The 27593-nt window shown below is 39.2% G+C and overlaps 1 protein-coding gene across 5 annotated transcripts; it reads right to left on the reverse strand.

Moving 5' to 3' along the window:
• On the reverse strand, positions 1-27593 carry SPATA7 (spermatogenesis associated 7). 5 transcript variants are annotated; one of them, XM_070415363.1, is made up of 12 exons: positions 27445-27593; positions 22672-22721; positions 19537-19632; positions 16558-16605; positions 12274-12407; positions 6944-7413; positions 5838-5904; positions 4636-4751; positions 4073-4129; positions 2672-2749; positions 918-975; positions 1-691 (listed from the first exon to the last, which is right to left on the reverse strand). In XM_070415363.1, exons 3-12 carry the CDS (start codon positions 19586-19588, stop codon positions 122-124), a joined length of 1650 nt encoding a protein of 549 aa, XP_070271464.1. In that variant the 5' UTR covers positions 19589-19632; positions 22672-22721; positions 27445-27593; the 3' UTR covers positions 1-121. The 5 variants fall into 5 exon arrangements, with proteins under 5 accessions (XP_070271464.1, XP_070271431.1, XP_070271441.1 ...); XM_070415330.1 differs by having other exon boundaries at positions 22672-22746; positions 27445-27546; XM_070415340.1 differs by lacking the exon at positions 19537-19632 and having other exon boundaries at positions 22672-22746; positions 27445-27546.

A 27593-nucleotide genomic window follows, 5' to 3' on the forward strand; every position in this document is an offset into this window, starting at 1 on the left:
TAAATTTATGGTAATTTATTATACAGCATAGAAAATACAGAAAATCTTAATATATATAAAAGGAAAAAAAGAGGAAAAAAATATTGAGTTACTGGCCATTTGGGACATTTATTAATGAAGATCAAACATCCCCAGGGCTGTCCTCAATGCTCAGTGCCATGATTTTCAGCGTTGGCTCCTCCAGGTCCTGATCGCTGCCACCCGTGACCTTGCAGAGCTGGACGGACGGGGACAGGGCTGTGCTGGGACAGTACAGCTCACTTGGAGTCTCAGCCTTTTCAGTGTCACTGTCACCTTCAATGATAGTCACAGAGGTCTCTCGGTCTCCTGAGCTGTCAGACATATTTGGATTTTTTTCATCCCGACTTGAAGGTCTAAGATTTGTTTCCTCGTTCACCTGTTCAATTATAACCCCTTCTGAATTCTTGAACTTATAGATCGGTAGGTAAAAATCATTTGGTGAGAATATCTCATTCTCATCCTTTGGCTCAGACAGCAACATATCCAAAGCTTTTCTGTATTCCTGACGCTCCTGTTGAATTGTGGCCTCTTGTTCATTTTGTGCTGAATTCTCAGCCTTTTCAAAATCAAGTAAATTCAACAAATCAAAGTCATCTAGCTTCACCGAGCTTTCCTTGGATATGCAGCCTAAATTCACCTTTAGGATATGCAGCAGGTGGCGCATTTTCCCCTAGGATTAAGAAAAAGGCAAGAATAAGGACATTAATTAAGCTAGTTAAATTGAATTACTTTTGTCTGCAGTGCTGCTAATCTCTGCAGGACCAATACTTCTCTTTCCACCCACCCCAAGTGTATACAAAGTACAAGGGAAAAAAAGCACTTGCTTTTAATGCATTCTCTGAGGGTATAGAAACACTTTAAAATTCTTTCTATAATGCAGTTCTAAGGAAACAAACCTCCTCCAAATGGTGTTTATTTTGCCTTATATGTCGCTCAAACAGTCGTTCTAAAGACCTACAAAAGAGAAATAAGAATGTTAATATCTCAATCAGGAAAGCAACTAAATGGAAAGCAGCAATGCAGTAACTAAACTACTAACGACTGGACACGTTTTTTAATGGCTCTTTTTCTTTCCAAAGTTAAAGACCAACCCTTCCCTGTTACGTCAAGTTCTCCACCATGAAAACTAGTACGGTTCCCTCTATGCAAGGTAATGGATGCCAATGTTTCTAAAAGACTGTATGCTACTTACATTTCTGTGAATAAAATATTTTAAATGAGGTCCAAAAGTTCTTCCTCTCTCTTTCACCCCCTCCCCACTAAAAAGCTGTTTTTCTCTCACACACATATGCAAACACCATAAGCCTCCCTTCTCCTTCTCACATACACACTACCCCCATAAACCAAACTCTAAAAAAAATCCTTTGTGAGGTATTTTAAAATGCTTTCTACAGTATACTTGAAAAAAATTCCACTGATGATAAATCCTTATAATAACCTAAGAGATTATCATTCACTAAGCACCACTAAGTGCTAGGAACATATTAATGATACCGCTAATCATGACCAATATTGGGAGAGAAAGGTATTGTAAAAAAATTTAAAGATGAGAAAACTACATCTCTAAGACAATGATTTCCTCTACACCATAGCCACAGCCATTAGAATTTAAACCAGAATTTATTCCTTCAGCTATACCATACTTGTCTATTACATGGATGTATCAATAGGTTTCTTAAAACACAACTCATTTCCTTTGTTACCATTTGTTATTACAATGAAGTTATGAGCCAACTTTATAGTCAGTAGTTATGAAATAATTTAATAATTTTTTAAAAGCCCAAGAAATCCATACTCTACATTTTACAATGGCTATTTAATGTTTTGGAATATTATTTCCTCCTAGGCAATTTTCTATGCATGTGGTGTACATAATGGGGTCTTATGCTACATAACAAAGTTTGTCTCAATGTCCAATGAATTTTACACAAGTAACTACTGTTCAAGCTGACTCAGGACCACTCAGTTTCATTCAGCATGCAAGAACTAATCTGTTTGCAAATTTTCCATTTCATTTACAGTATGTAAACCTAGCTTTTATTATTCCTCACTTTATTAGTAGCAGATGTAACCAAAATACTTGCTTTTGATTCTCATCATAATTTCAAGTAGCAAAATTGGATTATGAATCTTTGCTAATAAGTAGCAAAAATTTTATTTTACTAGTCTATTATAGCCAAGAAACATGTTATTTAAGTGAATAAAATCTCTATTTTTTTCTATAACTCCCCCAAACTGTGAGTCCATCTAGAGCATGAATTAAACATTCTTTACAATTTGCTATCAGTTATAAGAATATGGTCCCCTAAGAAAGCAATATTATTTTTCATTTCCTAATATGTGAAAATAACTTAAAAAACTAATACCAAATGAAGAGTATTTAAAGTACTCTTCGCCCTGACTGGTTTGGCTCAGTGGATAGAGCGTCAGCCTGTGGACTGAAGGGTCCCAGGTTCGATTCCGGTCAAGGGCATGTAACCTTGGTTGCAGGCACATCCCCAGTAGGAGGTGTGCAGGAGGCAGCTGACCGATGTTTCTCTCTCATCGATGTTTCTAACTCTCTATCTCTCTCCCTTCCTCTCTGTAAAAAGTCAATAAAATATATTAAAGTACTCTTCAACCACCATGTATTATTAAAAAGAAAACTAACCTGTTTGAAAATAAACCAAGTTTCAAAATTTCATCTGTTACATCTTCAATGAAACTCAGATATAACAGTTCTTCTTCACTGCGAAGGCAAAGCAATACATAACAAAAATTATTGGGGGTAGGGGAGGCAGGGGGAAGGTCAAGTAGGGGGTGGGGGGAAGGAGACATATGTAATACTCTTTGTAATACTTTAAAGAATAAAACAAAATTAAAAAAAAATTATTCATTACTCTGAAAACTACAGGAAATACAAATATTTAATTAAAAATCTCTCTACTACTCATTAGAAATATACTTCTGGCTCATATTATTAAAGAGAAATATTATAAAACAAACATGTCAACTTTCTGAAATTATGCAAGGATAAATATTGAAGATGAGAAAATATTCCCTAATAGAGTAAAATTTCACAGATGTCTGAGACATACATCCAGCAATAAACAACAAGCAGGGAGCCCCAGCCAGTTTGGCTCAGTGGTTAAGAGTGTTGGCCCCAGGACTGAAGGGTTGTGGGTTCGATTACAGTCAAGGGCAGGTATCTCGGTTTCAGGTCAGGGGAGTGTGGAAGGCAACCAATTAATGTCTCTCTCTCTCATATCGATGTTTCTCTCTGTCTTTCCCCCTCCTGTTCACTCTCTAAAAAATAAATGGAAAAAAATATCCTCAAGGTGAGGATTAACCAAAACAAAACAACAAGAAAAGAGAGAGTAAGCAGGGATTAAATAGAACAAGACAGACGCCAACCAAGAGTGAGGGCAACATAAAAAGTTACACTTTCAAACTGCTTAACAGTCTAATATTTATCATCAAGTTAAAGAATAAATTAAACTATAAAAATATAGATGTAGGCAAAGGTAGGTTTACAGTTATTCGTTTGGAAAATAATACAATTATTAATAAATAATAATACAAGAATAAACTGTTTTGCATAACTCACAACTTTTCCTGACTCTTATAGATTATTTGCCCCCTAAAAATGCAGCTTAACTAAACAGCATTAATACCTAGAAGTAAAAATAAATAAAAAAACCTAGAAGTATAATATCTGCAAAGAACTGGTGAGGCTGGAAACCTCCAGAAAGGTTGTCCTGAGTTTCTAAAGTCTGAATTTTTCAAAAACTATTATTTTTACTTACAAAAATATACAAGAGTTATGGGTACTAATTATAAAAAAATAGGTATTAACTTAGGGACAAATTTCCACTGGAAATAAAGATGAAGTGATTGATAATTATTTCAGAAAATTTTGGTCATTTTCTTAAAGAGATGTGTTATATAGTTGAGCCCCAAAGCTTTTTGTGAGACAAATCAGTGTTCAATCCTAACTTACTGAATAATAGTTTCTATGATTTTTAATTCTTGATTTCCACTAAGCAAAATGAAAAGATGAGAAAGATCTTACTCAGAGTAGATTTTTCTCCTTGAAGGAGGAGGCTGCACGGAATACTGACATAACGCCCTGAAAAGAGAAAATTAAAATATTTGAACAATGGTTGGTGCCTTGGCTGGGTGGCTCAGTTGTTCCAAGTGTCATCCTGTACACCAAAAGGTTTCGGGTTTGATTCCTGGTCAGGGCACATACCTAGGTTGTGGGTTGGGTCCCCAGTCAGGGCTCGTATAGGAGGCAACCAACCAATGCTTTGTTTTGTTTTGTTTTGTTTTGTCGTTCTCTCTCTCTAAAAATCAATAAAAACATGTCCTTGGGTGAGGATTAAAAAAAACACAGGTGGGCATATAGTAAGTGTTCAACAATATCATATATTAGTAATAAGAGGTGCATATCCATGATCTAATCTAATCTTCAGAAAAACCCTATTAGGTATATTGGGTAGGTATTATTTTTCTCACTAGTGAGTTCACCAGGGGGCAGAAAGGCCAAGTAAATAGCAAAGGCAGATTTTTTTTAACCCATTCTTCTAATTACAGGGGGAGACAGTTGGACTGATTTCCCCTGGAAGCTGTTACCTGGCTGAGGAGCACTGCAGAGCGCCATCCTTAACCTCTTCCCATGGTAAGCCCTTCTCTTGGGAAGGTGAAGGGGTTATGTTTTCTTTGGTTCCATAGGTCATACAACTAGATGCCTGGGGATGCAATGACAAGAATACATCCTTATTTTACTTGACAAATACAATGTAACGGCAGAAACAGCAAATTTTAAAAACAGTTGAGGTAAGAGAGTAGAGATATCCAGTAGAAGAGCGACAGATATATTATGACAAAGGATGTTTTAGAACACAATTTCCATCCAATCAGGACATTTTCCTTAAATTTATTTCAAGTAAGATAAAACAGCCCGGCTGGTGTGGCTCAGTGGATGAGCATCGACCTATGAACCAGAACGTGACAGTTCAATTCCTGGTTAGGTCACATGCCTGGTTTGTGGGCTTGATCCCCAGTGTGGGGTGTGCAGGAGGCAGGCGATCGATGATTCTCTCTCATCATTGATGTTTCTCTCTCTCTCTCCCTTTCCCTTCCTCTCTGAAATCAATAAGAAACAAATACACACACACACACACACACACACACACACATATATATATAAAATAAAGTAAGATAAAACAACTTATTTCTTATATTTTAATGAGGGACATTTTAAATGATGTTAAGAAATCACCACAAATAAACATATGGAGAAAATGATGCAAATATGAAGTTTTGGGTAAATTTGAGAAAAAATATCATACTCAGAAATTCAAACAACCAATGCCAACATATCAAATACACAGAAGCAGTGGTGGCCATGGCTGTATGAACAATAATATTAACAAACTACTGGCAGCTCACTTTTATAGAATCCTTGCTTTGGGCCACGTGCTCTGCCAGGCAATTACTTGCATTTTAAAATTTCATCTTTACAATGCAAATTTATGTACAGTACTTTACATATTTGAAAACCACATTTAAGGCATTTTATTCGTCTACCCATCTATCCAGCCAGCCAGTCAACCCTCTAGAAGAGATGCTAATGACACATGATTTCCCAAATTGGCAGGATCCATCTGGCCATTCCCAGAGAGTAAATAGGCAAACCTTCTGTACACTGGCTAGATCATGTGCAAGAAATGTCACCAAGAGATCACTCTTCATAGTCCAAATAGCTATCCACGGTCTGTTAGGTTAGAGCAGCTGTAATTCCAATGTGAGCACAGGGGTCTCATTTCTGTTACCTGCTTTATGGTCACTTCTGACTCTGTGAAGTCCTTGGTCTCAACTGTCTCAAAATCAGGCTTAAAGCTGTAATATTTAAAAAATACACTGTTAAGCTTTCCAAATACAAAGACTGTGTGATAATGAGCTTTATCGTTTAGAAAAAATAAACTCAAACATAGGAGATGAAATCCATCTGTTCTTATAAAATGTATTATTTCTAGTTACATAATCAGGAAATAGATGTGGTTTGGATTACCTGTACTTCTTTTCCTTTTTTTGAATAGCAGCTAAATTTCAGTTGGCCAGAGTGGGACTAGGGAAATGAGAACTTTTATGTTCAAAAGCTGTCATAAATATAATCATACTTTCCTCATTTCTTTCTCACTTGACAAATTCTGTCATATATTTAATTCCTTAATAAATTGCTTTTTACTTTCTAAAATAACTAAAACCTAGTACCTGATAAATATTTGTTTATATAACCGAGGCTAAATAATCAAATATCAGCTTACACTAAATACTTCACAAGATCTGTTTGTTTCTCCAAGCACTTGGCAAACTTTTACTGAATATTCATTATGTGCCAGGCATTATTGTATATGAAAACATTACTGAGGCAAATTATACTGAACTTCCATAAATGATCCAAACTGTCTAAATTACACGTGGGGAGTGGTTGCTATACAAGACTGGGGCTGAATATTTGCAGGAAAGGGGTAGTTGTTTCTCCCCCTTCTTTAACCCACTGTTTTGTCATTTTTATCATAAAGCAATAGACATATTTGCACAAATGCTGTTTTTTTCACAAATGCTGTTTGATGACATATTTTAAGAACTCTCTGAAAGTTTAATATTTTAAAACACAAAAGTTCTAGTATCATGTCAAAAACAAAAAAAAAATTGAAATATGTAACATTCATGTATATAGAGTCTGACAAATGTAACAGCTACTGGTTTTTTCAACAATTATTCTGATAGTTCTAAGCGATACATGTAAAAGGAAAAGTCACAGTAATGACATTCCATTCACAGGGCACATAAACTACATGATATAAAAGAAGGAATATTGTTTAGTTTCCACAACATCCTGAAGGATTTATTATTGGCTGTTGACGTGCCATACCTGCTTAATTCAGTCTGGGTTTCAGCTTCTACCCGCTGATCTGTAAAATCCTTTTTTCTTTTGGCGGGTGTATAATACCGATACTGTGACAGGAAAGATTTTGCTTCTGTTTTCAAAGTGCGTGGAGTGAATGGCAAATGCCCATTAGAGAAGAGTTTAGAATGTTTATCCAAAAGGTCCCCACTGGATGTTTTTTTAACGACTAACTGAGACCTGTGGGAATTTGTGCTCCTGGCCCTTCGGCTGTTGGAGGTTGCAGAGTGTGTTTTCCTGGGCCTGGAGGTGGTGCAATCTATGCTGGACAGGAAGGAACCAAAGTTCTTCTCAGTACCATCCATGAGGCTGTCACTGGATTTAGGTAGACTGAGGTGCAGTCTCTCTGAAGAAGTCCCTGGTGACCTTGCAAAGGACGCATATTCATTCACTTCTTCAACTAACATGTTGTCTTCATTTCGTGGTTCTTCTGCAGGCTGAGAACATTGGGTTTGGTAGTTATTAATTACACTAGGGGCCAGATGCACAAAATTCATGCAAGGGGCTTGGTCCTTGCAGCCGCAGCAGCTTGCCTCAGCCCTCACAGCCCCGGCTTCCTCCGGAAGGTCGTTGGGCTGTCTGGTCTAATTAGCATATTACACTTTTATTATTATAGATTTGCAAATTCATAAATATCAAACATGGCTGCCTCAGGGGCTTATAAAATTAACTTTATATGTCCCTAAAGATGTTAGCATTGTATATAAAGTTCTATTCTTTTTTTAATGATTAACATATAAAAATATAATTCTACATATATGTTAATAGCAATCATTTTTCTTTCTGAACCTAAAAAATGATTAATAACATATGCCTATATTTTCGATCTTGACTTGTGTACTGAGATCTCAGCTATATCTGTAAGTTTCCAAATCAATTGTGAGCCCCAACCCCTTGTCAACCACAGTTGTTGGCACCCTTCCCTTCCCTCTGGTCACTAAGGCAATCTCCAGTGCCAGCAGTTGCTCTGCAAATTTAAGGCTTTGAAAAAAGAAAAACTTTTCCTCACAAAGTATGGAGCCCTGATTTAAGTGACTGATATTTTAAATATCATTAAGAACTACTTATTCCTTCTGGCTGGTGTGGCTCAGTGGTTGAGCGTCGACCTATGAACTAGGAGGTCACGGTTCGATTCCCGGTCAGGGCATATGCCTGGGTTGCAAGCTCGATCCCCTGTGTGGGGCATGCAGAGGCAACTTCAATTATTCTCTCTCATTATTGATGTTTCTCTCTCTCCTTCTCCCTTCCTCTCTGAAATTAATAAAAATATATTTTAAAAAAGAACTACTTATTCCATTATAAGTTCACATGTTTTCTCAAGTTCTCCTCATGAGTGGGGAAAGCTATGAAAGGGAAGGTATTTTATTTTAAATATATTTTATTGATTTTTTACAGAGAGGAAGGGAGAGAGATAGAGAGTTAGAAACATCGATGAGAGAGAAACACCGATCAGCTGCCTCCTGCACACTCCCCACCGGGGATGTGCCCACAACCAAGGTACATGCCCCTTGACCGGAATCGAACCTGGGACCCTTCAGTCCGCAGGCCGACGCTCTATCCACTGAGCCAAACCGGTTTCGGCGGGAAGGTATTTTTGACTGCTCCATTTTTTTGGTTTATCCTTGGAAGAACCATTTCTACGGGATATCTATAAAGTTTAAAAACACATAATATTTTATTCTTTTACAGACTAGATGCCACTAAAGCTTTGTCTATGATTCTAGACTTTATGGATACCGGTGTATCCTTTACAGAACTCCGAGTTAGGGAGGGGACTGAGGTGAAAATGGTTAGGATTTAGCCAGTTATGTGTGTCCTATGAGCTCCTGGGGTGAAAAACAAGAGGAGTACGGGAAAAGCCAAGTGCTTCCTTTGTGCAAAGCACTGTTTTTACAGTGAGTAGAATGAGAGGAATAATAAGAACTTCTATCACTGCTGCTAATAAGTATAGAGTGTTTACTATGTGCAAGGTACTATTCTAAATGATTTACATGTACAATTCAATCGTCAAAACAACTTCTCAGTTGTGATAGTTATTAGCTCTATTTTATAGGTGAAGAAACTCAGGCACAGGGTCTCATAAATCTGAACTCAGGCTAGGCCTATGTGCTTCACCATTATATCATATTATCTATTATCTATTATCTATTTTAAAGACTCATTTACCCAGCCAGTGTGGCTCAGTTGGTTGAGCGTTGGCCCATGCACCAAGAGGTCTGTGGTTTGATTCCCGGTTGGAGCACATGCCTGGGTTGCAGGCGCAGTCCCTAGTAGGGGTGTGCAGGAGGCAGCCAATTGATAGTCTGCTCTCATATCGATGTTTCTCTCTCTCAAAATCACTAAAAATATTTTAAAAATACCCATATGAAAGCATAAATGAAATATTTTATGGAGGCAAATGTATAGGGTTACAGTGGCTAATGGAAAAATGAATAAAAAATATCTTACATTTACAGATTAAATTGTATATTTTATTTTCAGCAAAACCCATTCTTATCTCAAAATACAATTAAAAATAAATCCTCACTTGAGAATCCCCCCCCCCCCCCCCAATTGATTTTTAGAGAGAGTAGAAGGGAGGGAGGAGGAGAAAGAGAGAGAGAAACATAGATGTGAGAGAGACACATCAATTGGTTGCCTCCTACACGTGTTCCAAATGGGGCCAGGGATCAAGCCTGCAACCGAGGTACATGCCCTTGACTGTAACTGAACCCATGACCCTTCAGTCTGTGGGCCGATGCCCTAGCCACTGAGAAAAACTAGTCAGGGCTCAAAATACACTTATTAACTTACTAGAGGCCGGGTGCATGAAATTACGAAATTCGAACGGGGGGGGGGGGGGGGGGGGGAGGGGGGAAGGAGTGGGTCCCTCAGCCTGGCCTGCACCCTCTCCAATCTGGGACATCCCTCTCACAATCGGGGACCGCTGGCTTCTAACCACTTGCCTACCTGCCTGATCGCCCCTAATCCCTCTGCCTGCCTGCCTGATCGCACCTAACTGCCTCTGCCTGCCGGCCTGATCACCCCTAACTGCCTCTGCCTGCTGACCTGATTGCCTCTACCTTGCCCCTCTGCCAGCCTGATCACCCCTACCTTTCTCCCTGCTGGCCTGATTACCCCTAACTTGCTCCCCTGCTGGCCTGATTGCCCCTAACCATCTCTGCCTTGGACCCTGGCCTAAGCTGCAGTCTGGCCTCCCTCTGTGGGAGGCGACCTGGTGGATCAGGGAAAGGTGCCCCCATTACCCCGCTGCTGCTGCCACTGCTGGCCTGAGCCTTGGCCCTCAGAGCCACTGTGGCTTTGTCTGGAAGGTCGTCTGGAAGACATCAGTCCTAATTAGCATATTACCCTTTTATTAATATAGTCAAAATGCTGGATAATGGAAAAATATTTTAAATTTTCAGTTAAAAAGTCCAATCACTAAAAATGGAAATGCACATGTGCATCAAATATTGATGAACAGATTCCCAGATGGCAAATTATAGCACAGCGTCTGGCAGAATTATTCTAAAGGAAGCAATTCTATTCCTGGTCCTTCTATCTATGCAACAGGCCTGGGGGCTCTTAAGCATTATAGGTTCCCTGATGACTCCCAAATTTATTTTCAGTCTGAGAGAAATGCTTATATCAACTCTATACTGACTAGATGAGATGTTCCAAAGGCACCTCAAATGAAGCATGTCCAAACCAGCAAACTCAAACCCTACATTATCCCCTCCTCCAAAGAAAACATTGCACTTTGTCCTGTTATCATCCCTTCACCGTCTTCCAAGCTGCCCACACCAGAAGCCTGAGAACCTCCTTAATTTTGGCCTCTTGCTCTTCACATCATCGAATCAGGCACTAAGTCCTGGGGAATTCTCCTTTCTAAGTATTTCCTAAATATATCCCTTGTGCTCCCTTCTGCTGTCTTAGATCAGGTCTTAATCATTTCTTCCTCAGGTTATTGAACTGTCTCATAACTAGTTTGTCTTTCCCTCCTGCCAGTGTAGTTTTTGTAAAGTATGATGACATAACATCCCAACTAAAAACTGGTCTATGGTTCCCCATACCCATCTACGAAAAACAACCTGGATTCATTATTGTGGTACAAATGTCCTTAGTCATTCCCATTTACTGATATATACAATGGAAATCGCTGGAGTCAGATATGACATGTGATACCTAGTAAGCAGAGCAGTGAAACTGGTTTTTATTAACAGGCAGTAGTTTTTATCACATCAAGGGTGTTGGGGGACAAAACACAAAGCTCAAGGACTGATCTGGATGATCTATGAGACCATGCTCATGACTCTGGGATCCTCTCAATGGCCACACCTCAACTAGGTGACTTGCAAAGAAATTTGCCCATCTTGAACACTGGTACAGAGTGAAAAGGGAACACTAGCCTTTGAGAATCTGTAAATATATGCTGCCACCATACAAACTTGCAGCCTAAATGTGCATTGCCCAAATAGTCCACAAAAACCTAAGTCAAGACAAATAACTCATTTTTTTTTCTAATACATAAACTGTAGGGGGATCTATATATATAAAAGCTTAAGCGACCATCCGACCAGTAGGTAGTATGTGCAATGACCACCAGGGGGCAGACACTCAATGCAGGAGCTGCCAAGCTGCAGTGACTTGGCAGCTGTGGTTCTCAGGTGACACACCCAGAATCAGAGAGGAGGGAGCCCGATTCCAGGATGTGTCACCCCAGAACTTCCCTCTTGCAATCTGGGACCCCCCAGGGGATGTTGAAGAGCCGGTTTCAGCCCGATCTCCACAGACCAGGCCGAAGGACCCTGCCAGTGCATGAATACATGCCCCAGGCCTCTAGTATATCTATCTATCTCTATCTCTATCTCTATCTCTATCTCTATCTCTATCTCTCTCTATATATCTATACCTATACCTATATATAGATATGAAGTTGTCTATGTCATCTAAATTTTCAAATTTTGGGCACAGACTTATTCATAATATTAACTTACTCTCTTTTGAATATGTGTTATTTCCCCATTTTATTTCTGCCTTCAATCTTAAGTATTTTCATCAGAGATTTGTCAGTTTTATAAATTTTTTTACTTAGTTAATCATTTCTATTGTATTTTAGTAGGACTTTGTTAAAGTCCACCAATAGTTGTGACAGAGACTGTGTGGCCTGAAAAGCCTAAAATATTTATTATTTGGTTCTTTACAAGAAAAGTTTGTTTCTGACCAATAGGAAACATGTTACCAAAAAGTCAGGTTGTACCACTGATGAAATAGCTTAGAAATATCTACTTGTAAAAGGTGAAAAAAGATCATCTTACCTTTTGGAGAGTGTTAAGTAATGACTTGGAATTATTTTTAGAATTGGCCTGCACTGTAGTTTTAGTTCCTTGCAACTCCCTTTCACATTGTGCTATTTCCTTTCTGAGTTTCTCTCGTCGTTGTTGATCTGCATCTGATGGGGAAAACAAATCATTTGAAATATAGAAAATAGAAAACTTAATTTTTTGGTCTTGGAAGACTAATAAAGCCTACATTCTTTTCCTTGCTAAAATGTTTACACTACTGATCTGCAAGGAAAAAATCTCTATATTTTTCCATATAAAGAAAAGCTAAGATAGTAAATATTGAATTTAGAGAAACTTTAAATGGATTATTTAAAGAGCACAAACAGCCCTGACCAGTTTGGCTCAGTGGATACAGCGTCGGCCTGCGGACTCAAGGGTCCCAGGTTCGATTCCAGTCAAGGGCATGTACCTGGGTTGCGGGCACATCCCCAGTGAGGGGTGTGCAGGAGGCAGCTGATTGATGTTTCTCTCTCATCAATGTTTTTAACTCTCTGTCCCTCTCTCCTCCTCTCTGTAAAAAATCAATAAAATACATTTAAAATAAAATAAAATAAAATAAAATAAAATAAAATAAAGAGCACAAACAGCTTGGCTGGCATAGCTCAGTGGTTGAGCATCAACCTATGAACCAGGAAGTCACGGTTGGTCAGGGCACATGTACAGGTTGTGGGCTCGATACCCAGTAGGGGGTGTGCAGGAGGCAGCCAATCAATGATTCTTTCTCATCATTGATGTTTCTCTCTCTCTTTCTCTCTCTCTCTCTCCCTCTCTCTCCCACTCTGAAATAAATTAAAAAATATAAAAAGAAAAAAAGTTAAAGAGCACAAACAAGTTGTAACAAATTGGCTAAACCTAAGGAGTCAAGAAAGCAATTCCTGGCAGATATTCATAGAGATATGAAGGTCAGAAATGCTGTATTGTTTGTGACTATGTACTCATCAACTTCAGAGTCTGAATTAGCCCATTAGACTCTCCCCCAAATAAAATATTGTCAATACCATAAATGCTATGCTAAAACTTTTTTTTTTTTAATATATTTTTTTATTGATTTTTTACAGAGAGGAAGGGAGAGAGATAGTTAGAAACATCGATGAGAGAGAAACATCGATCAGCCGCCTCCTGCACATCCCCCACTAGGGATGTGCCCGCAACCAAGGTACATGTCCCCGACCGGAATCGAACCTGGGACCCCTCAATCCGCAGGCCGACGCTCCATCCACTGAGCCAAACCGGTTTCGGCAATGCTAAAACTTTTTAAAGTTTTATATGACTTTAAAATGACATTAAATTTTAAAACATTTTCAATCAGGATATCTAAATTCTATTTTTCTTAAATGCTATTCATTTGAAAAAAACACACAAAAAAAGTGGTTTCTCACTTTAGTGTGCCATAAGTCAAGTACTAAGTCGTTATTAAAGACTTGTCAGTGTACAGACTGAAAATGGCAAAATAAAAGCTAGTCAAATTTCAGAGTTGAATAGAAATATAATGACTTGTATTTTCATATAACATTAAAAATTTAACATATTTCATAGGAATCTATCTCACCTTAATGGACAAGAAAATTTCAAGTTTTAATTCACCTCATTTTGAATCAGAATTTATAAAAATTTTTACATGCTAAAAAAATAAGTAAGGTAATTTATATGTATATTTAAAGTTTCAATTATAATTAAGAAAAATTATTAAATGCTAAAGTAAATGTATTTAGCATCTGGTCAGGTGGGCCAGATGGTTGGAACATCGTCATTCTGTGCACCAGAAGGTTTTGGGTTTGATTCCCAGTCAGGGTACATGTCCAGTTTGCGGGGCTCGGTCCCCAGTGGGGGGGCCTGCAACAGGCAGCAGATCAATGTTTTGCTTTCACATCCATGTTTCTCTCTAAAAAATCAATTTTAAAAATCTTAAAAAACAAACAAAAAACCCCAAGAATTTTCATAGTTAAAAAAAAAAGAGATGGGTCAAAATGTCTATAAAACCTGCTTCAAAGTTATACTGACTATAATGAACAACTCTATAACACTAGAAGTAATAATGACTATTAGTTATACTTTATTTTATTTTTAAATATATTTTTTTATTGATTTTTTACAGAGAGGAAGGGAGAGGGATAGAGAGTTAGAAACATCGATGAGAGAGAAACATCGATTCAACTGCCTCCTGCACACTCCCCAATGGGGATGTGCCTGCAACCAAGGTACATGCCCTTGACTGGAATCGAACCTGGGACCCTTCAGTCCCCAGGCCGATGCTCTATCCACTGAGCCAAACCGGTTAGGGCTATTAGTTATACTTTAGTTTGGTGATTGCAATCTTCACACTTCTAATCACCACAATTTTCTTTATTTATATGGCAACACAGAAAAACTCCTGTCTCAACTGAGGGCTGAAAATGCTGGGGGATAAATAAGCACTAGCTAAGTCTGAATTCTAAAAACAAAAATGAGGAGCAATTTTTAAAATACAACCTCTATACTGTCAACTCCCGAAGTCTTATCTCCATCCTGAACCCCAGAAGAAGAACAAGTGTTGGGAAGGATGTGGAGAAACTGGAACCCTTGCACACTGTTGGTGGGAATGTAAAATGATAGCGTTGCTACAGACAATGGTATGGTGGTTTCTCAAAAACTTAAAAAGAGAATTACAATATGACCCAGCAATTCCACTTCTGGGTATATACCCAAAAGAAATGAAAGTAGGGTCCCAAAGAGATATTTGTACATTCACATCCGTGAAATATTATTTATAACTAGAGGCCCGGTGCAAAAAAATTTGTGCACTGGGGGGTGTCGCTCAGCCCGGCCTGTGCCCTCTTGCAGCCTGGGACCCCTCGGGGGATGACCACCTGCTGGCTTAGGCCCCCTCCCCGGGGGATTGGGTCTAAACTGGCAGTCAGACATCCCTCTGGCAGCCCGGGAGCCTGCGGGCGATGTCCACTTGCCAGCGGGGAACATGGCCTAAGCTGCAGTCAGACATCCTTAGCGCTGCTGAGGAGGCAGGAGAGGCTCCCACCTGTACTGGCAGCTGTCAGCCTGGCTTGTTGTGGCTGAGAGAGCTGCCCCTGTGGGAGCACCCTGACCACCAGGGGGCAGCTCCTGCATTCAGCATCTGCCCCCTGGTGGTCAGTGTGTGTCATAGTGACCAGTCATTCCCAGTTGTTTTGCTGTTAGGGTCAATTTGCATATTACCCTTTTATTATACAGGATAGAGGCCTGGTGATGGGTGGGGGCCAGCTGGTTTGCCCTGAAGGGTGTCCCAGATCAGGGTGGGGGTCCCGCTGGGGTGCCTGGCCAGCCTGGGTGAGGGGCTGAGGGCCGTTTTCAGACTGGCCACACCCCGTTCAGGGTGGGGGTCCCCGCTGGAGTTCCTGGCCACCCTGGGTGAGGGGCTGAGGGCCGTTTTCAGGCTGGCCACACCCCCTTCAGGGTGGGGGGTCCTGCTGGGGTGCCTGGCCAGTCTGGGTGAGGGTCTGATGGCTGTTTGCAGGCTAGCCACACCCCCCAGCCACCCAAGCTCCCAGTGGAGGCTGGCTGGAAGCAGGTATCTGGGATTTCTTTATCTTCTATAATTGAAACTTTGTTGCCTTGAGCGGAGGCCACAGCCGGCCAGGGCAGGCGGGAAGCTTGGCTTCCTCCATCACCAGGGGCAACCAAGCCTCCTGGTTGCTCCAGCTCCGTGGCTGCTGGCCGCCATCTTGGTTGGGTTAATTTGCATATAGTTGCTCTGACTGGCTGGTGGGTGTGCCTTGGGGTGTAGTGGAGGTACGGTCAATTTGCATGCTTCTCTTTTATTAGCTTGGATAGGCAAAAGGTGGAAACAATCAAAGTATCTTGAATGTGTAAAGAAAATATGGTACTATGCATACACTGGACAATTATTCAACCCGAAAAATTAAGGAAATTCTGACATATTTTACAACATGGATGAACCTTGAGGACATTTTGCAAAGTGAAATAAGCCAGTCACAAAAGGAAAAACACTGGATGATTTCACCTACACAAGATACTTAGAGTAGACAAATCTATAAGACAGAAAACAGAGTGGTGGTTGTGGGGAGAGTTATTGTTTAATGTGTATGGAGCTTCAGTTTTGCAGATAAAAGGAGTACTGAAAATTGACAGCAGTGATGGCTATACCGCAATATGACTGTACTCAATGCCATTGAACCATAGACTTAAAAACGGTAAAGATAGGAAATTATGTTATGTGTAGTTTACCACACATTTTTTAAAGGCAATATATCAAAAATTACTTACATTTGATGCAGGCACCTATGCTGAGTGGAACTGAGCAGTCTACCACAGCTGAAAGAAGAAAATCAGTTATTTAATAATATTCTTAATATTTATAAATGATAACAAAATATCATGTGTGGAAATCACAAAAAGTTCCAGAACTTGTAGTTTTTATTTTAACTTTTATGATACTTTTAGAAATGAACAAATATAACATCCTTGATAAAAAGGTAGACTGGCTGGGATTAACAGCTCACTAGATACTACAAAAGAAAACATGAGTGAACTTAAAAGCATAGCAATATGTACTATTCAAAACAAAACAAAGCAAAGAAAGGCTCGAAACAAACACACAGAGAGCATCACTGACCTAACCCACCTGTAGCATGCACTTACTGGTAACATACTTGTAACTGGAACCCCAAAATTAGCTAGGAAAGAACAAAGAGCAAAACTGCTGGACCCACACTATCTGACTCCAAGACTGACTGTAATGCTATAGTAATGTGGCAGTGTGGTATTGTAATAAAGACACACATATAGAACAACAGAACTGAAGAATAAGTCCAGTTCTGTATGGTCAACTCTCAAATAGTGCTAAGGTAATTCAGCAGAGAAGGAATGATCTCTTCAACAAACAGTCCTAGTTATATTTGGATACTCATAGGTAAAAAAATTGATCCTTATAGCATACCTAAAAACACTAACTCAAAATAGGTCACAAACTTAAATGTAGGAGCTAAAACTTATACTTCTAGAAGAAAACACATAAGAAAATCTTAGTGACTTAAGATTAGGCAAAGATTTCTTAAACAGAATATAAAAAACATAAGCGCCCAGTCAGTGTGGCTCAGTGGTTGAGTGTCGACCCATACACCAAGAGGTCTCTAGTTTGATTCCCAGTCAGGGCATATGCCTAGGGTTGCAGGCTCGATCTTCAGTAATGGGGATGCAGGAGGCAGCCGATCGATGTTTCTCTCTCTCTCCCTCTCCTTTCCTCTCTCTGAAAAGCTAATCTTGACTTCACGTCACAAAATATTGTTTAGATTTTCAATTATTTAAAATACAAATGTCTTAAGATATGAACTAAAATTTTAAAAATTTAGCCCTTCAAATGAGAAAACAAAATTTAAAAAATACATTCGTGAAAAACTTGTGAAATTCAAATAAGGTCTGTAGTTAATAGTATTATATCAATATTAATTTCCTGGTTTTAATAATTGTAATATGATTACCTAATATTTTAACATGGGAAAAGCTGGATGAAGAGTTTCTGTGACTCTATGTACTATTTTTGCAACTTTTCTATAAGTCTAAAATTATTTCAAATAAAAATTTTAAAGACAAAATGAAAAGACAAGTTATAGACTAAGATAAAATATTTGCAAAACATGTATCTGATATAGGACCTGTGTTTAAGATATAAAGAACTCTCACAACTTAATAATACTAAGAAGACAAATAACCTGTTTTAAAAAATGGGCAAAAGATTTGAACAGATATTTCACCAGAGAAGATATACAGATGGAAAATAAGCACAAGAGAAGTTGTTCAACATCAGTAGGCACTGGGAAGTACAAACTAAAGCCCTATCAATATCCACTAGAATAGTCAATAAAGGGCCACCAATTGGAAATGCTGGTGAGGATATGGAAGTGATCGAAATGCAAAATGGTGTAGTCACTCTGGAAAAACAGTTTGGCAATTTCTTATAAAGTTAAAATATATTTACCTTATTACCCCACAGTTCCACTCCTAGTAAATTAATTTATCCAGTGAAATAAAAGCATATGTTCAAAGATTACATGTGAATGTTTATAGCCGCTTTATTCCTAATAGCCAAAAGGAGTCAAAATAATCCAAATGTCCACCAACTAGTAAATCAATAAACTGTGGTACATTTCATTATATGGACTACTATCTTAGCATAAAAATACTGTTACATACAAGAGCACGGATTAGTCTCACAAGCGTTAGCTAAGTGAAAGAAGTCAGACTCATAACAATACATATTGTATGATTCCATTTATATAAAATTCTGGAGAAGACAAAACTATAGTTAGAAAGCAGATGAGTGGTTGCCAGGGATGGCAGGGAGGAGATTGCTTGCAAAAAACTAGGGGGAACTTTTTGGGGTGATGGGATGTTCTACATCAGGGATCAGCAAACGTTTCCTGTAAAGGGTCAGATAGTAAATGTTCAGGCTCTGTGAGGAGATATGGTCTGTGCCACAACTAGTCAATGCTGCCTGTCAGTGAGCGTAAAAGCCACAACAGACAAAACGTGAAAGAATGGATGTGATTTATTTATGGACAATGAGATTTGAATTTCATATAACTTTCATGTTATAAAATGTTACTATTTTGATTTTTTTCCAACCATTTAAAAATACAACTGCCATTCTTAGTTCACAAGCTGCAGAAAAGATAGGTGACAGGAGCATTTGGCCTGTGAGCTGCAGTTAGCCAATTTCTGTTTTACAGCATAACTGTGACGGCAGCTATACAAATGCATCTATTATTCAACATATTTAACTGTACACTTAAAATTAGTGTATTTTCTAGATGTACGTTATATCTCAAAAAGCTGACCAAAAAAGAAAAAGAGATTAGTTAGCATCTTCTTTGTGAAACTTCTTTAGTATATTTGAAAACAAAAAAGTAGATTATAAACTTTTATTATATTAAAAGCAATATTTAACCATAAAATAATATTAGGAATAACACAGGTAAAAGGAGATAACATAGGCACTGTATAGATTTCAAATTCAGTTAACAAAAATGGACAGTAGCTGATATCTCTATACCAAACACAAATTCTGATATATATATATATATATATATATACACACACACACACATATACATATATACATATATGTATATATATTTATATGTATATATGTATGTGTGTGTCATTTTTGTTATGAATTTACTCTAATTAGAAGTGAAGTCAAGGGTTTAAATCGGGTACAGAAAGTTCACAGTTGCACATTTTTACCTTTGGCTGAAAGGATTTTATTATAGTGCACAGCCATGTGATTCTTGACCATGTGGAGAGTACTTAGTCTGAGAGAGGAGGAGTCAGTGCAAAAAGCTAAAAATTAAAACATATTTAATTATATATTTAAAGTTAATACAAAATCATCACAAGATAAACAAATTACCAATTATGAAGCTCATTTTTTATAAAATACTCTGAAATTCTACCACGAAGATACTGACATAACTTTGTGATGCTGAACGTGTGCCTTAATCTTGTACTGATAACTGATGAGCTATCAAACTTTCTAAGAATAAGTTTTACAAGCAGGAGAGTTATATGAAGAGATTCTAGAATAGAACTGAAAATGTTTAGCCACTTACCTGATTATAAAATAATGAGTAAAATGGAGTATTGCTAGGTCATAAAAAAGAATGAAATCTCACCATTTGAGACAACATGGATGGATCTAAAGGTATTATGTTAAGTGAAATAAGTAAGCCAGAGAAAGACAAGTGCCATATAATTTCACTTACTAGTATATGCGGAATCTAAGAAAAAAATAAATGAACAAACAAAAGAGAAACAGACTCATAGATACAGAGAACAAACTGAGGATTGCCAGATGGGAAGGAGTGGGTGAAAAAGGTGAAGGGAATAAGAAGTACAAACTGGTGGTCGCAAAAATAGTCACAGGGATGTAAAGTACAGCCTAGGGAACATAGTCAATAACATCGTAATAACTATGTGGTGCCAAGTGTGTACTAGAATTTTCAGGGGGCTCACTTCCTAATTATCTAATTGTCTAACCACTATGCTGTACACTTGAAACTAAAATAAAATAATATTGAATGTCAACTGTAATTAACAATAAACTTTTTTGTACTTGATTACATGGAGCCTGGAAAATCAAGCAAAGCCCAAACTCCAAAACTCTACGCAAAGATTCTATTCCGAGAGGCAAACTTCTAACTTTAACAAGATCTACAAATCAGCTTATGCATTTTTTTGAAGAATTAGAACTAAGACAAGTACATCACATAGAAATTCTGTGATATTAAACTTCTTGACGTCATCTAAACTGTTTAAAAGAAATCTTAAAAATAATTAGCACTTATATACAAATATCAAATGTATATGTAGGCATAACTTTCTTAAACATTAGAAACAGTTTTTGAAAACTAATGCATGTATGTGGTTAAAAAAACATAATCAACAGCTAAAACGGTAACAGAGATTGAAAAGTGACTTTCCTGACCCCTGCCTCCCATCCTAGAAGAATACTCCTACATTTTTTATGCATCCTTCCAAGGAAATTCTACACATAATATAAGAACATATGAGCCCTGGCTAGTGTGGCTCAGTTGGTTGAGCGTCAGCCCATGCACCAAGAGGTCACTGGTTTGATTCCCGGTCAGGAAATATGCCTGGGTCGTGAGCTGGATCCCCAGTAGGGGGGCATGCAGGAGGCAGCCGATCAATGTTTCTCTCTCTCTTTCTCTCTCTCTCCCTCTCCCTCTTTCCTTCTCCCTTCCCCTCTCTCTAAAATTCAATAAAAACATATTTTTAAAAAAGAATATACAATAATGGCAAGTTTGATACTACCACCACTACAAACATTTATTGAATAGGTACCATGCATGCATTGTTCTTTACAAGTAAAAACTCATTTAATTATTATTATCACTATTTAATAGACATGGCAACTGAGGTGCAGAGGTATAAGGTCTTTAAGATCACACAGCTTGATAAAGGATGCAGTTTAGATGTTAACTGAGGCAGCCTCATACTTATAACTACTATATATAACTGCACATATAGTCCTTAAAAAAACTTAGCAGCCTGGCTGGTGTGGCTCAATAGTTGAGCACTGACCCATAAACCAAGAGAACACTGGTTCGATTCCCTGTCAGGGCACATGCCCAGGTCTCAGGCTTGATCTCCAGTAAGGGGGCATGCAGGAGGCAACTGATCAAAGTTCTCTCATTGATGTTTCTATCTCTTTATCCCTCTCCCTTTCTCTCTCTCTAAAAAATCAATTAAAAGAAAAAGTTAGCAAACTATGTATTACTAGAGGCCCGGTGCACGAAATTCATGCCCTCTTGGGGGTGGGGGGGTGGTCCCTCAGCCCGGATTGCAAGAGGGTGCAGGCCAGGCCAAGGGACCCCACCGGCGATCAGGGCCAGAGAGGGATGCGGGAGATTGGCCAGGTGGAGTGGGACCATGGGAGGGCTCCAGGGTGTGTCTGGCCAGTCTCCCTCAGTCCCCGATTGGCTGGACCCCAGCAGCAAGCTAACCTACCAGTCAGAGCATCTGCCCCCTGGTGGTCAGTGCATGTCATAGCGAGCAGTTGAGCGGCCTTAGCATATCATTAGCATATTATGCTTTGATTGGTTGAACAGACGACCGGACACTTAGCATATTAGGCTTTTTTTATGTAGGATTCTTCATCCTGGTCTTCTATGTAAGTATATTTTAAAACTAGTTTTAAATTTTTAGTTAAAAGTTATTTTTCAAAATTCTATTCTGGCCCTAAGTGTATATATACTTTGTTACAAAGAAATAAGTAACTGAAAACGTGATCTTCCCTTCACATTTGGAGGAATGAGTATCAAAGATTTTTTATGTAAATAAAGAAAAAAAACCTTTAAATTATTTTGCATAACCCAGACTTAAAACTTGTAAACTATAATTATTAAAATGTATTTTAAGTTTACATTAAAAATTTAAAGGCTTTAAAATATTGTCCTTTCACAGGACCTAGAAATCCACTTGAATGAAGAAGCCCTTGCTTGCTCCTGATGCCAAGTGCATCTTCTCTGCACAGCTCTTCCTTCTCAGTGCTTGTGTCCATAACAACCTGCAAATCACCTTTTCACCAAGGAAGGCATAACTCAGAGCAGGGGAGTCTGCCAGCCAGGAGCAGAGCTGGGCTGGAGCTGCAGCAGGGAGAAGGGGGAAGCCAAGTCCACATCCAGCGCTCAATACTAGTTTGAAATGAGGGACTCCTAAGTTAACCTCAAGAACTCCTAAAATACATAATTAATAATATAAAGTTCAAGTATTAACTAATTTTTTCATCGTGTCATAATTTACAAATAAACAGTCGATCTTTACCAAACAACTGCTCACCATTTTAAGTACCTCACTTACCGTTACTTTTGGTGCTCAAGTGTCCCTTAAATAGGCACGGTGGAACAGATCTGGGGAGGACAGAGCTTGAGCTGACTTTTAACCAAAAAAAACATGAATTAGGATAAACAAAACACAACTTTCACAAAGAAAACAATATTGAACATTTAAGAAATAAAAATGTATTGGCAATGCTAGAGTTGTTTAAAAATTGTATTCTATCATGTTACTAACCAGAAATGATATATCAGACAAAAATTCTGCAGCCATTAATCAAAAGTTTTCTCTTTTAAGAAAATAAGTTATTTTCAAAACAGCTGTACCTTGAAACTTTAGTTTCACTGAGTAAAATGATAAATATAGGGTGTCCCAAAAATCACGCAAGATTTGCAATTCTTGCATGAATTTTGGGACACCCTATACATCAACTATTATGTTATTTGATATATACTGATTTCATCCTATACACTACTGACCTACTGGAGTTTTAAATTATTTTGAAATATAATAAAACTATTTTAGTTAATCACAGGCTAGTCTGTCCTACAATTAATTTTAAGGAAATAATCCTCTTACAAAATAATTGATTAAATTAGAAATTATATCATATGTTACTATGTGTAAAGTAAATACATATATAAAAGAGAATCAGAACGTAATGTTTAAAAGATGTCTTAAAGTTCATCTAGTCCGCTGAAGCCGGTTTGGCTCAGTGGATAGAGCGTCGGCCTGCGGACTGAAGGGTCCCGGGTTGATTCCGGTCAAGGGCATGTACCTGGGTTGCGGGCACATCCCCAGTAGGAGATGTGCGGGAGGCGGCTGATCGATGTTTCTCTCTCATCGATGTTTCTGACTCTCTATCTCTCTCCCTTCCTCTCTGTAAAAATCAATAAAATATATTTTAAAAAAAAGTTCATCTAGTCCAACTCACCCTCCTCCCCTTGCTTGGATCCTATCTAGACAGTCTTTATTTGGAAGTCTTCCTTCCAAATTTCTCCTTCCTTGAGTACACTCCCTTGGCTCTTGGATACCACATAGAGATTTCTTATGTCTTATAGTTACTCTTTTATGATAGTTTAACAATTTTTTTAATTTAAAAAAAATTGATTTTAGAGACTGTGGAAGGAGAGGGTGAGAGAAGCATCCATGTGAGAAACAGTGACTGGTTACCTCCCATATGAGCCCCAACCGGGGATCCAACCCACAAACCCAGGAATTGAACATGGCAACCCTTCAGTACACAGGACGACGCTCAACCAACTGAGCCACATGGGCTAGGGCTAGTTTAACAATGCTTTAAACTTCCCTTGTTTAAATCATTTTATGGTACCCATCTTCTGATTGGACCCAGATTGATACAAAGGGGCATGAAAAAGTAGTCTCACCCAGCCGGGTGTAGCTCAGCAGTAGAGCGTCGACCTAGGAACCAAGAGGTCACCGGTTCGATTCCCGGTCAGGGCATATGCCCAGGTTGCGAGCTCGATCCTCAGTGGGGGGCGTGCAGGAGGCAGTCAATCAATGATTCTCTCTCATCATTGATGTTTCTATCTCTCTCACCTTCCTTCCTCTCTGAAATCAATAAAAATGTATTTTAAAATTAAAAGAAAAAAAAAAGAAAAAGTAGTCTCAAATCAAATGCCAGGAAAAAAAAAACATCATCCTCTGTAGATTAGGACTAAAATCCTGTCCATGAGATCAAGGGTCTTGCTAGAGTAATGAAATTCATCAGTATGTGCAAGCAGCTCAGTTCTCCACGCAATGTGTCGCCACTAGACAGCCAGAAGGAACTCTAGTGAGGAAAGCTGAAGGTGTTTCTTGTGGCAGAATTTCCCAGGAATGCCAGGAGCTTGGGGATCTGAGGCCACTGATAAGTGTCTCTATTGGACCAACAGATTAAAAAATAGTTTTTATTTATCAAGCTGCTTTCAGTTATCTATCTCAATAGGTTGTCTTTTCTTCGCTTCTTCCTAAGTCGTTGATAACAGAATGAATGGCAGTTTGTAACCCACAATCATTTCTCCCCAATCCCCCTTGGAGAAGCTGGAAAGAAGACTGGATAGATGATCTAGTCCATTTTACAAATAACTAAGGCCCAGGGAGTGAAAGTGATTTGCTGAAGATTACCTAGTAAACAGCACACAGAGATTACAAACAAGATAGACGGATTTTTAGGTGGTACTCTTCCTACTACATCACCATACAGAGAGTTTGCCCTACAAAAGAACATCCTAAAAATGTGATACCAAAAAGAAAACGACAAAAGAAAATGATTTTTTTTACTTTAGGTGGTGTCTTAATATTTTGCACTCTGAAATCACCAAAGGTAATCTTAATGATACCTAAGAAATTTAGGATGTGCAATCTTTTCAAGTAAAATGAAGTATTGTGGCTTTGGCTAAAATTATTTATGGTTTCTTATCAGTAATAATAATTATGATCTAAGAGAACTGACTACCCCAGATAATTGTTGAATATTATATTTGTTTTAAAAATTCAAAATCAATAACAATGTTTGCTATATATATTATATAATATCCTAAAAATGAAGCTAATTAAATTGGAGGAGTTATAAAAATATAAACTTTTTACATTTTGACAGGAACCCAATTTTAAAAATAATTCAATAAATATTGAGAATTTATTAAGTCTATTCTATTCTAAATTTTACATATATCCTTTCCCATGCCCACACCTCTAGTCATGAGGAAAATAAGACATTTGGGGGGGGGGGGGGGGGCGGTGTTAGCAGCCTGACTCTGTATCCCTAGTGCACAGTCCTGTTGGCCTATAGTCTAGTCCAGAGATGGCGAACCTATGACATGCATGTCAGAGGTGACACGCGAACTCATTTTTTTGGTTGATTTTTCTTTGTTAAATGACATTTAAATATATAAAATAAATACCAAAAATATGTCTTTGTTTTACTATGGTTGCAAATATCAAAAAATTTCTATATGTGACACGGCACCAGAGTTAAGTTAGGGTTTTTCAAAATGCTGACACGCCGAGCTCAAAAGATTCACCATCACTGGTCTAGTCACTGCCCCTTCCTTAATTATCTGGTCTTGCAAGACCTGTTTACCTAAATACTCCCATTTTACAGAGGCCATAAACCATGAACAATACCCCCCCCCCCCCAGGGGGTTATCAGCGCTGGCACCAGGCCAGGCCTTTAGGCGTGGTCTCATGGCCCCCATCCCAGTACACAGGGCTTTTTGCAAAGCCGGAGAAAGGTCCAGAGGTCTGATCCTTATTTGGGAGACAAAAAACCAAAGGGTATAAAGAAAAAGCTTCCTCCATATTGGCTTACTCAGAATTTGGAGAACTGACCTGAGTCACTGTCCTAGTACATGTGAAACATCTGGAAAAAAAAATGAATTTTTCCTGTATCTCTGGGTACTCCTGCATATTTTTCGGTCGCCTGGTAAATTCTGTAACACTAGCATGAGATGGTAAGTAAAAACAATGGCTCTAGGGTTTCAATTCCCCACCTGGATTCCCAGCCTGCTCTGACACTTACTGTGTCCTTCATGAACCCTTAGTTTATTAGTCTCCAGTGTTTATTCACTGTGAAACGAGGATGATACCTAACAGTATGTGTCTGAGGATCAAATAATGAGATAACTTGGAAATAGGGCTTAATGTTAGAAAATTTCTGAAAACCACAAAAACAGTGTGGCAACGGCAGGGGTGATGGGGGGATGGGGAGCGGTGGAAAAGGGCATAAATGGTTATGGGAAAAATAAAATTTAAGAAAAATAAAAGAGGGGGGAGAAAAGCATGTTGGTTTGTGATTTCTGGAACTTAGGCTAATGGCTAGTTATCCCCTACATTCAGAACAGCACTTATTTCGAGTAAAGATTATGTAATAAAGGCACAATCATATTCAAAGCAGGACATTACATGAACCATCTAGCAGCCTGGTTTAAAGGTACTTTCTTAAATAGATAAGGACACCGAATCCGGAGGCAAGGTTCTAGAGATTGCCTTATTGGGCTTAAAGAAAGAATGCTACTTTGTTAGAGAGAGACAGCGAAGATGCAAATTATTTCGATTGGGCCGACGATTTGTGGAGATTTTCATATAGGGCCCCAGCTGGTCCACTGGAGCCTGAGCGTGTTCGGTCAAGGACGGATGTACAGTAATGATGGGTTAGTTCTTTGCCACTAAAACTGTAGCCAGTAATACAGCATCATTTGAAAACTTATTAGAAAAGCAAAATATCAGCCACCCCCCGGCCCCAACAGACGTGCTGAATCATAATGTGCATTTTAACCCGATTCCTAGGGATTCCCATCCACTGTAAAGTTAGAGAATCCCGGGAGCTGGTTGCGAATGGAAGAGTCGTGTGTACCGAGTGCTCACACTGTGCAGGCGCGTTCCATGTACTCCCTGCATGTGATCCCCAACAACTCTATGACATGCGTGTTCTACCTCCTGTCTGAGACGAGAAAACCGAGGTCACCTCTGTGGAATGCAGCGGGGGCCCAAGGGGTCTGATCCCAAAGGACAGGGGCCATCGAGGCACTCAGGGCAGCTACGGCGGCCCGGGTTCAGGGGAGCGGGCCTCCTGGACCCGGGGCTACAGCTTCCGAATCCGGAAGCGGACCCGTGCACCCCAAGGACAGGGTCTGCTGCAGGGTCCCGGGCAACACTCAGGGCCACAAGGAAGACAAGCAGGCGACGGACGGAAGGCGCCGGGGGCGCCGCCTCTACTCTATAGCGCGGCCCCGACCCGGGCCCCGTGGCACCGGACCCCGGACCGAGGCCCGGAGCGCGAGTCGCGCCCTTTACCTCTGCGGCTGCCATTCATGCTGAGATCCGCCTCGGCCGCGCCGTGGAGACGCGCGGGGTCCCCGTGGGTCCGTCCCCGGCTGAGCCAGCCCCGGCGGCAGAGGACTGTCGCGGAGGAGCCGGCGGAGGGCGGCGGAGGCGGGAGACGG

Source organism: Myotis yumanensis, unplaced genomic scaffold (assembly GCF_028538775.1).
Source record: "Myotis yumanensis isolate MYYU_CA2020_CCGP unplaced genomic scaffold, mMyoYum1.0.hap1 SCAF_1, whole genome shotgun sequence".
NCBI classification, from domain to species: Eukaryota; Metazoa; Chordata; class Mammalia; order Chiroptera; family Vespertilionidae; genus Myotis; species Myotis yumanensis.

What these genes read in the sequence shown, in the direction of transcription:
- SPATA7 (XM_070415330.1), bottom strand. An exon ending in CATAGGTGCCTGCATCAAAT is followed by an intron (nt 12,408 to 16,557) that starts GTAAGTAATTTT and finishes TTTCCCCATCAG; the next exon opens with ATGCAGATCAACAACGACGA. An exon ending in CAGAAGTGACCATAAAGCAG is followed by an intron (nt 4,752 to 5,837) that starts GTAACAGAAATG and finishes TTGCATCCCCAG; the next exon opens with GCATCTAGTTGTATGACCTA.